Source organism: Acanthisitta chloris, unplaced genomic scaffold (genome assembly GCF_000695815.1).
Source record: "Acanthisitta chloris isolate BGI_N310 unplaced genomic scaffold, ASM69581v1 scaffold21828, whole genome shotgun sequence".
Classification (NCBI taxonomy): Eukaryota; Metazoa; Chordata; class Aves; order Passeriformes; family Acanthisittidae; genus Acanthisitta; species Acanthisitta chloris.
This window is the reverse complement of record NW_008687873.1, coordinates 1-10,062: the sequence shown is the minus strand read 5'-3', so window position 1 is coordinate 10,062 and position 10,062 is coordinate 1. Positions and strand designations below refer to the sequence as shown.

The following is a 10,062-nucleotide window of genomic DNA, read 5'->3' as shown; positions in this document are numbered from 1 at the left end:
GACTTTGGATATACTTTTCAGTCAGAGGAGGCTGGTTCAGTTTGATGTTGTTTTACCAAGGAGGAAGAGGCAAATGGGATAAATTCACCCATGTATCTTTCATGTATTTTGTCACAGTGATGTATCACTTACAAGAATGATAGAATCATAGAATCAACCGGGTTGGAAAAGACCTCAGAGATCCTCAAGTCCAACCCTACTGTGGTTACTAGACCATGGCACTAAGTGCCACATCCAGTCTCAGCTTGAAAACCTCCAGGGATGGTGAATCCACCACCTCCCTGGGCAGCACATTCCAATGTCTGATCACTCTCTCTAAAAAATCTCTTCCTAAGATCCAACCTAACCCTCCCCTGGCAGAGCTTGAGTCTGTGCCCTCTTGTCCCGCTGCTGGTTGCCTGGGAGAAGAGACCAACCCCCACCTGACTCCAACCTCCTGTCAGGGAGTTGCAGAGGGTGCTAAGGTCTCCCCTGAGCCTCCTCTTCTCCAGGCTGAACACCCCCAGCTCCCTCAGCCTCTGCTCATGGCACTTGTGCTCCAGTCCCTTCACCAGCCTCGTTGTTCTTCTCTGGACCTGCTCCAGCACTGTCCTGGGATTCCCTTAAATGAAGGGTAAAATGCTCAGCATTCTGGTATTTCATGTAACACTGGATCTCACTATGCAGAACAGGTATTTCTTTCTGGTTGTTCTGCAATCTTTGACTCAAACCCTTTAGTCACCTTGTACCCACATTTTTTGAGGATCTTCTTTTGCAAGATAGAAACTAGAGAGTTCTTGTTCTAAATGTAGTTTTGAGATTCTGAAGAACAAGATAAGAGCTTCTGAAAGATTCTTGTACTGCAAATGGGCATGTACCAGGGGGTTCTGAGCCACAGACAGATGTAAAATCTTTATGCTCAGCTGCACTCAGCAGTGCAGTGCTGCTGTTGCCCTCATAAACACCCTGGTGATTGATTTTAGCCTCTCTTTCTGTCTTACAAGATATCTTTTGCTAAACTGCTAGATTACTTTAGCTGCATGGGGCTAGGAGTGAGACTAAGAGATAAGGACTAAAAGAGACCCTTTATAACAACTCTGTACCCACAATCTAGACTCATTTTTAAACAATTGGCTCTCTTCTCTTTGCTTTTTTCCTTTCTGTTCTAACTGATTCAAGGAGCCCACACTTAGGTATGACTGAGCCTTTTAAATAAGCTCTGTTTTGTCTTCTGAGATCCTGTTGGGCATTTGAACTTACACCCAAATTGATATAATTTAAGCTCATAATTTATTTCAACACTGTGGTTTGAACAGTTCTAGTTTTAAAGTATCCAACTGTCATTCACTCACCTAGTCATAACCAGGAGGGGAAAAATGATGGAACATTTTTTCATTCTTTTATGGTTATTAGGGGAATTCTCTACATTGGTGGCAAATGGTATGGAATGGAACCACTCAACACATCCAGCACATTTGAACATGTGTTTTATGCCTTAGAAGACATGCAGGATAGTCCCTTCCACTGTGGTGTGCTGAATGGCAGCCTCCAGCAGGAGATGTTTGTGAAGCAGTCTGTGGAATACACCTTTTCATCAAACAGCACCTCTAGCAGGGACAAGCTTCTGAGGGTAAATACATTTCTGTTTCTCTCTGTTGCTGCACTCCAAGCCAACTCCTCAGCTTGTTCCAGCAGCCAAGAGCCTCCAGAGCTCTTGTTCCATGGTGGTGTCACTGCAGGTGGGATTGGGCTGGCAGGTCACTTCTTGTGGCCTTCATTTTCACAGATGCCAAGCCAAACTGGTGGGAGAACTGCTAAGGAAATCCTGAAACAGAAGAACAGACAATGGGAATTTAACACAGCTTGAAGCAATCCTGCAGCAGAAGAGCAGAGGTTCAGCTCATGCATCCTAGTGTCTGACCAGGCATGAATTACTGCTACAGATATTTATGTGGAAATCTAAGGCAAATTGACTTTTGAGGCCACAATAGAAAATACAGCATTGCTTTATAAACACACAAAGTGAAAGGCATGAGAGACATAAGCAAAGCACCCTGAACTCCTTGTATTAACTTACTGTGCTTTCTCATTTGCAGGAGAAAAGAGCTGTCCTGCCCCAGAAAAGTTATGTGGAGTTATTTGTGGTTGTGGATAACAAGAGGGTAATTACATCATCCAACACTAAACACATTTTATTATGTTGTTAGTTTTTTTCTCTGACATTCTCACATGGTATTTTACAGTTTGTGCTGAAGAATTCTGATGCTGCTGCAGTGCAAAAGGAAACAGTTGAGCTGATTAATTATGTTGATGGGGTAGGTCAGATCATTTGCTTAGATTCAGTAGCTTCCGCTTTATCACAGTTTTCAAAAACACCAGTTCTGGAACTGTATTTGGAAGTTGTACAACTTGTAACACAGTTAAGGCACAACACAAGTCTGGGCACAAGCCTTGTAGAAGTGCAAGAACAGAGAGAGATGCAAGATGTTTTTAAACCACTTCTGTGTGCCCCCAGATCTTCCTGCTCTAGGAACGTGAAGTCTCCAGTATGGTTTACATTTCTAGGAAGGGCATTTTTCATTTTTATTAAGAAAACAGTCCGTGCTGTGAGCAGTTCCACAAGCTCTCTGATCACCTGTTCCCAGTTTCTACTCAAGACAATTAGCCAAGGAAATGAATGAACATGATCTTTCCAACTTCTCCAACTGAAAGATGTGTTTAGGTGCCTTCCTAAAGTAGATTGTTTTCAGTTATATTTGGGTTTATAGTCTTAATATTTTTATTTATTTTATAATTTATAAATGTTTTAATTTTTTATTTAGGAACACAAATAGATATTTAGTTTCAAAGAAACTAAAGTTATGTCTTGGTCACTATGTTCAGCTTATTGTTTAATCATCTGTAGTGAAGACATCCACCAAAACAGACTGATGGATGGGTTTTTTTTCAGATGTATAGACCATTAAACATCCAGATTGTTTTGGTTGGATTAGAGATCTGGACAGATGGAAACCACATACCTGTAATGAATGGTTCAGCTGGAGATGTACTGAGTAGATTTGTTTCTTGGAGACAGAAAGATCTTCTGAAAAGATCAAGAAATGATGTTGGCCATCTCATAATGTAAGTTTTCATTCAGTGCCATGCTGACAGTGTTAACATGCATGATTTGGGGGTTGCATATGAATGAAAATATAGCTGGAGGGAAATTCACTGCAATGCAAACTGGTTTAACCTGGAAAAATGACAAGAAATTACAAAAAATTCCTTAATCAGCTTTGGGGGTGTTGGACCAGGTGACCTCCAGAGGTCCCTTCCAACCTCAACCATTCTGTGATCCAGTGAATCCAGAAGCACTGACATAGCACACTTAGGTGACTGATCATTATTTTCAAGCTGTTATTCAGACATTAATTATTAATTACAGTGAAATCCTGATATGGTGATAAATTTCTTCTTGACTTCAGGAAGACCAAATTTTGCCTTTGCAATATTTCTTTCAAACCCATCAGTGTCTTCTAGTAGAAATCATGAATTTTCAACCTGCCTTTCAACACCATCTTCAAACTGCTTTTGTTGCAGAGGGAGAGGCTCTTACAGTGGATCCATTGGAATGGCTTTTGTGGGTACTGTCTGCTCACAGGTCCAGGGAGGCTCATTCAGCACTGTAAGTACATGATGATGTGGTCCAGAGAGGCTGGTGAAGGGACTGGAGCACAAGTGCCATGAGCAGAGGCTGAGGGAGCTGGGGGTGTTCAGCCTGGAGAAGAGGAGGCTCAGGGGAGACCTTAGCACCCTCTGCAACTCCCTGACAGGAGGTTGGAGTCAGGTGGGGGTTGGTCTCTTCTCCCAGGCAACCAGCAGCAGGACAAGAGGGCACAGACTCAAGCTCTGCCAGGGGAGGGTTAGGTTGGATCTTAGGAAGAGATTTTTTACAGAGAGAGTGCTCAGGCACTGGAATGTGCTGCCCAGGGAGGTGGTGGATTCACCATCCCTGGAGGTTTTCAGGCTGAGACTGGATGTGGCACTTAGTGCCATGGTCTAGTAACCATGGTCGGGTTGGACTTGATGATCTTGAAGGTCTCTTCCAACCTGGTTGATTCTATGATTAATGGAAGAAACTAGCACAGGAACTGCTAAATTATCAGAGAGATGCTGCTAGTGGGGCTGCTAGTGAGCAACCAAAGGCCTTCCCCTGTGCATTTACAATCCCCAGAGCTGTGGATATTGCTGTTGCCAGGCTTGGCTTCCACAGAGGCACCTTCCAGAACCTCCTAACAAATAATGTGCACTTTGCTGACCTATTTGGTCAAGTCACCCTGGTCCTGGAGACTAGACATGGGGTCATATGGTTTCTTTTGTGGGATTTCTTAAAGACTTGTACATATTTTACACCTTTTTTCTTTAAGTATTCCCAATTTGTCTCTGTCAAATTCCACTTGTCTGATTTAGTGCACATCTCTTGTAAGTCATCTAATTCAGTGTTGCATAAGAAAAGCCAATCCTCATACCATTTATGTCCATAACCACAGTGGTTTGAGGATGGGAATGTAGCCTATGAAACAATGTGTGGGTTTTTACTCTTTGCATGGGTAGAAAGTGACCATAATGCATTATATTCTCAAGTGTCTGGAATTCCCCACAATAAGGCTGTAAACAGGCAAAAAAATTTATATATGGGAAAAAAAGTGTAAGTATAATAATAATATTTAAGTAAGAATGTTTTTTATCCACCTTTAAGGCAGAACCAGAGGTTCTTCCTGTCCTTAAAATAGGGATGTCACAACATTGTGGACAATCTCAGAAGCTGATTCTGTTCTTTGTACATCTGTCATTGAAGACTCCATTGAAATCAGTGTCATGAATGACTAAATGTGTCAGAATAGAATGGAATAAAATAGACTAATTCCAGCTGGGAGGGACATACAACATTCATCCAGTGCACCTGCCACTGTTATTATTCAGAATATGATCCTCATGGAAGGAGTGGCAAAATCAGGTCCTACCTGAAAATGAAGTGACAAATTATCTGTTCTTGCTGCTTTCACCTCACAATACAACTGAGTATTCTGCATCCCCATCCTCCAGGAACTTTGTAGTGGGTATAAATCACTAGGTAGAAACAGTATTTCCTTTAGTTTCACCCTTTTTTTAACCCTGATTCTCTTTATTAGTTGAATCATGACAATATGTTACGTCATGCTACAGTAGTTGCACACGAACTGGGGCATAATCTCGGCATGAAACATGATGATAAGAGGTGTCCTGCATCCTACATAATGCACAGCACAGACAAGTAAGTTTTCCAGTCATTTTATTTCAATAACTTCTCTGCAGTGACTGTGCCTAAGGTGTGAAACTCCCATGAAAAACTTTCGGGAATGAGAATTTGTTCGAAAAATTTAATCATGGATTGATTGACTTAGGATTTGATCTTGAATCATAGAATTAACCAGGTTGGAAAAGACCTCCAAGATCATCAAGTCCAACCCTACCCGAGGTCACTAGACCATGGCACTAAGTGCCACATCCAGTCTCATTTTGAAAACCTCCAGGGACATAATATATTTGATATTTTATCTCCTTTCTCACCAATATTCTTTTGTTTGTAGCATTCCTAAAAACTTACTTGGATTTTGTCAATTTTTAATGATAGTGTCCTGCTGGGTTGGGGGTTTTTTTCATTCTGCTGAGAATGTTTTACATATACTCACTGGATTTGTGCAAATATGCAACAAATTCCTGCACAGTCAAATTAAACAAAGCCTCTTGGCTTATGTTTCTTTCAGTTCCTTTGCTCTTTGGTTTCCCCTTAGGAGAAACAGATCCTATTATTTTATCCAACCCCTAAATTCTATGATTCTATGAAAATGTCTTTCTGGAAAGGATTTTTTAATCCAACATTTTTATACTCAGTACAGACAAGGAATTTGTAAGGCCTGTTTTGTACAGGACACCAGAACATATAATCTGATGGTCTCTGGCTTCTGAAAGTTCATGCATTTGCATTATCCATAGTATTTCTTACTTCTAGGACTGGACTTTAATGCAAAATAAAGTAAAAATTACTATATAATGATTTCCTAGCATTATGAAACACAATATTTATTACAGATTGACAATATTTTAAGGGCTTGAGTTGTATTTTCCCCTGAAAAAACATATTTATAGTAATAAAATATTCTGCTTTCCAGTGGATCCAGGAATTTCAGCACCTGCAGTGCTGATGATTTTGAGACCCTTATTCTAAATGGAGGAGGAATCTGCCTTAGAAATCCTCCCAAAACAAGTAATGTGTACAAAGAACCTGTCTGTGGAAATAATGTGGTGGATAACAATGAAGAATGTGACTGTGGCAAACCAGAGGTAAGGGATGAAATTCATATGGATCCTTGTATGTTATATAATATTGGTCTTTTGCTATACCTGATTGTGTTAATCTCTGAGGTATTTTCCTCGTAGTTTTACATTTTTGTGAGCAATGTGAAGATAAATCTTAGTAAAAGCTTAAAATCACACTTAGGTTAAGGGCTACTGGACTTCACAGAACATTGAGGCACTGCTGAGAAACAAGTGCATTTCAATCAGAGTATGTGGAAACACCATTGGGCTTTGACTTGTTTAGCATCATGGATATTTCTGTTACATGACAGACACTGTTTATAGACCACAAACAGATTTCTTAACTGTAAGCCTTAAACTTTTCCCACACAAAATGACTTTTGTTAGTCATATTTGCACTGTCAAAACATCCCCCAAAGAATGGGATGTATTGGCTCTTTCTTCAGAAAAGAAAAGTATTTCTAAAAAGACATCAGTAACTCAAAAGGCTGTCAGCAAACCTTGGTTCAATTGTACAGACATTCTTCTAGGTCATGAAACAAGACTAACATTTCTCTACATCAAACTGCTGATGTAGTGCAGAAACAAGATGGGGAAAGGAGGATAAGAACACTTCAAAACAGTGTGTTCTGCTTCTTTTAGTGCCCATCTCAAGTGCAAACCTATCCTATAGGCTTACACCTGTGCCACAATGCGTCAAACCAGATGTTTTTCTGATGACTTGTATTAAAAAGATACAGCAACTTGTAGGCTGGTTCCTCTTAGAGCTGCTAGAAGGTTGTCATCCTCAGAACATGACAGAGATGGTGAATCACAGAGTCACACAATGTACTGAGTTGGAAGGGACCCACAGGGAACATCAAAGTCCAACTCCTGTCCCTGCACAGACACCCCAACAACCCACCCTGTGCCTGAGAGCATTGGCCAAACACTCCTGGAGCTCTGTCAGCCTTGGGGCTGTGCCCACTGCCCTGGGGAGCTGTTCAGTGCCCAGACACCTCTGGGGGAAGAACCTTGTCCTGATATCCAACCTAACCCTCCCCTGACACAGCTCCATGCCATTCCCTTGGATCCTGTCTCTGGTCACAGAGAGCAGAGATCAGTGCCTGCCCCTCCCCTTCCCTCACAAGGAAGTTTTATCCAGTGATGGGGTCTCCCCTGTGTCTCCTCTTCTTCCGCCTGAACAGACCAAGTGACATCAACTGCTCCTTGTATAGCAATGGTGTTTAAAGTTTGACTTGCCCAGACTGCTGATGTAATTCCCTAGCTATATAGCCAGGTAAAAACAGTGTCTTCTTGTCCATGGCTGTTCCTCAGGAATGCACCAACCCCTGCTGTGATGCTGCAACCTGCAAACTCACACCTGGATCACAATGTGCCCAAGGACTGTGCTGCAAGAATTGCAAGGTAAATGATGTTTCATTAACCTAAATTGATACTATACAAAACTAGGAGTTTTGAATGTTTGAAAAGAGCCATCCTAGCCCTCTTGACATATTTTCACACAAACTACATCCATCAATACAGATCATGTAAGAAGAGAATTTGTTGTCCTTAATATGACTAAAGGTTCCCAGTTGTCACTGTTTCAGGCTGTTGCAAACTACAAATGTCATTCCTCTCTGGTTCCAGTTTAAAGTGGCAGGAGCAGAGTGCAGAGCAAAAAGGGATTTCTGTGACCTCCCTGAATACTGCAATGGGAGCAATGCCTACTGTCCAGATGATGTTTACATCATGAATGGTCACCCATGCAGCAACATGAAGGCATATTGCTACTATGGAGTGTGCCAGAGCTTTGACTCCCAGTGTGAATCTATATATGGGAAAGGTAAGGTTAGAATTTCATGGCAAACCATTTGTAGTCTCCTGAGATACATTTCCAGTTTTCCTCTTTCTTCCTTATATTTTTCAGACATTCTAGTGGCTTACTGAGATTCACTATTTTTTTTGTACAGGGGCACGAAAAGCACCTGATATATGCTTTGAAAAAGCAAATATTAAAGGAGACAGGTTTGGAAACTGTGGAATGAGAGGTGGAGCATACAAGAAATGTCCTGTCCAGTAAGTCTCCAGTAAATAAAAGCTAACCCTAAAATCTTCATTGTAAAAAATAGAGTCTGTTACAGACTCTTAAAGCCTGAGGATTAAAAGGATATTTCCTTGAACAGGAGGCTCAAAAGTCCAATTGGGTGGTGTATTTGCACTGATAATGGTTTTATTTCCTGTTCAACTTATCTCTGAGTGTCCTTCATTCCATACAGGCACAGTCTGTGTGGCAAGCTCCAATGCACATCTGTCAGTCTCCAAAACCTTCCTGCTTGGAGTGTTGTCAACAATGCATCTGGGGTTTTGTGTTGGTCTTCTGACTTTGACTTAGGATCAGATATCCCTGATCCTGCTCAAGTTCATGATGGAACAGCCTGTGGAGAAAACAAGGTAAGAGGAATGGAATTTATTCCATCAAGTGGAAAATTCTTATCTTCCAAAAGCATTACAGAGCTCTCATGTTTGTGTGCCATAATGCAATAAAAGTCTGCGTTTTGAGATTGGCACATGCAAACAATTAATGAGCTCTTCACAAACTGGGATGCTACAAATCAGTGAACCACATTACCAGTTATTCAAATTACTCCATCAAAACACATCCACAGAGTTAAACCTCAGACAAATACAGCCATAAAATTATTGAAGTACTGAGTGATCTATCAACCTTTTTTCTGGATATTTAAATAAAAGCTGTAGACTTGTAAACATATACATTTATAGAGCATATTTATAAGTTTTGTGTTTGCAAGACGCTAATTATTTCTTCCAGGCCTGTGTAGGTTTTGAGTGTGTTGATGCAAGTTTTCTGGGCTACAGCTGTGATGTGAAGCAGAAGTGTAATAACAATGGGGTGAGTAGATGGTGCTTCCTGTCCTGTTTCCAGAAGCTTGGTGCAAGTGCAACCAGATGGCTTTGCTTTTTTTTCTGATTTGTATTAAAAGCTAAATCCACTTTTTAATCTGTAATTCATGTTGCCTGTATACTGCAAACCTCTTGGCACCAACATCTGAGTTTTCCAAGGGAATTTTTTAATATGACTGAGCTGTTGAATTGTAAAAGGAAAATATTCCTTTGAGGAGGACAGTCTAATAACTCTGATTTATACATGTCTCTGTGAAAACTCAAAATGGAGTCCAGAGGTCATAAAACTGCAAAGTTCTTTGGATTGTAATTTATTGCAGGCAAATAACAACACAAATGTTAACTTCTACAGAGAATTACCATGTGGTATCATATCACTCAGTGCTTTGGGATGTTATGGAGAGCTGATTCCTAGTTAACATTTCATGTATTTCTATGCAATACTATGCAGCATTTCTATTTCCCACATGCAATTCCTTACATGGAGCTCTGACTCCATGCAGGAGGTTGCCAGTGGCCTCTGTCTGTCAGAGAGGTGTTGTTGTTTTCCTGATCCTTGGGTATGAGCTGTAGGTGTGTGACAACAATGGGACCTGCCACTGCCTGACTAATTAACCCCTGGTGTCTGGGCTGTAGGTGTGTAACAACAATGGGAACTGCCACTGCAACTCAGGCTGGGCTCCTCCCTTCTGCAACCACTCGGGCTACGGCGGCAGCGTGGACAGTGGTCCAGCTCACAGAGGTAGGACACAAACTGGCCTGCATTCTGCCCCAGGCTCTGAGAAAATAATCTATAAAATGGTCTATTGGCCAGTGCAAACCTCATGAAGTTTA

At 41.1% G+C, this 10,062-nt stretch overlaps 1 protein-coding gene across 1 annotated transcript in view; it reads left to right on the top strand.

Moving 5' to 3' along the window:
* Positions 1-9,970, top strand: part of LOC103808052 (disintegrin and metalloproteinase domain-containing protein 9-like) — a gene marked incomplete at its 3' end in the record, with an annotated part of 16,178 nt that extends 6,208 nt beyond the window's left edge. The window contains exons 6-17 of the mRNA XM_009080816.1: positions 1,393-1,609; positions 2,223-2,294; positions 2,930-3,102; positions 3,562-3,646; positions 5,154-5,275; positions 6,174-6,345; positions 7,639-7,728; positions 7,954-8,149; positions 8,277-8,382; positions 8,583-8,757; positions 9,137-9,217; positions 9,865-9,970. Of these exons, the coding sequence (XP_009079064.1) occupies positions 1,393-1,609; positions 2,223-2,294; positions 2,930-3,102; positions 3,562-3,646; positions 5,154-5,275; positions 6,174-6,345; positions 7,639-7,728; positions 7,954-8,149; positions 8,277-8,382; positions 8,583-8,757; positions 9,137-9,217; positions 9,865-9,970 (1,595 nt within the window). The remainder of the gene's footprint in view (positions 1-1,392; positions 1,610-2,222; positions 2,295-2,929; positions 3,103-3,561; positions 3,647-5,153; positions 5,276-6,173; positions 6,346-7,638; positions 7,729-7,953; positions 8,150-8,276; positions 8,383-8,582; positions 8,758-9,136; positions 9,218-9,864) is intronic.
* Positions 9,971-10,062: the final 92 nt, after the last annotated feature.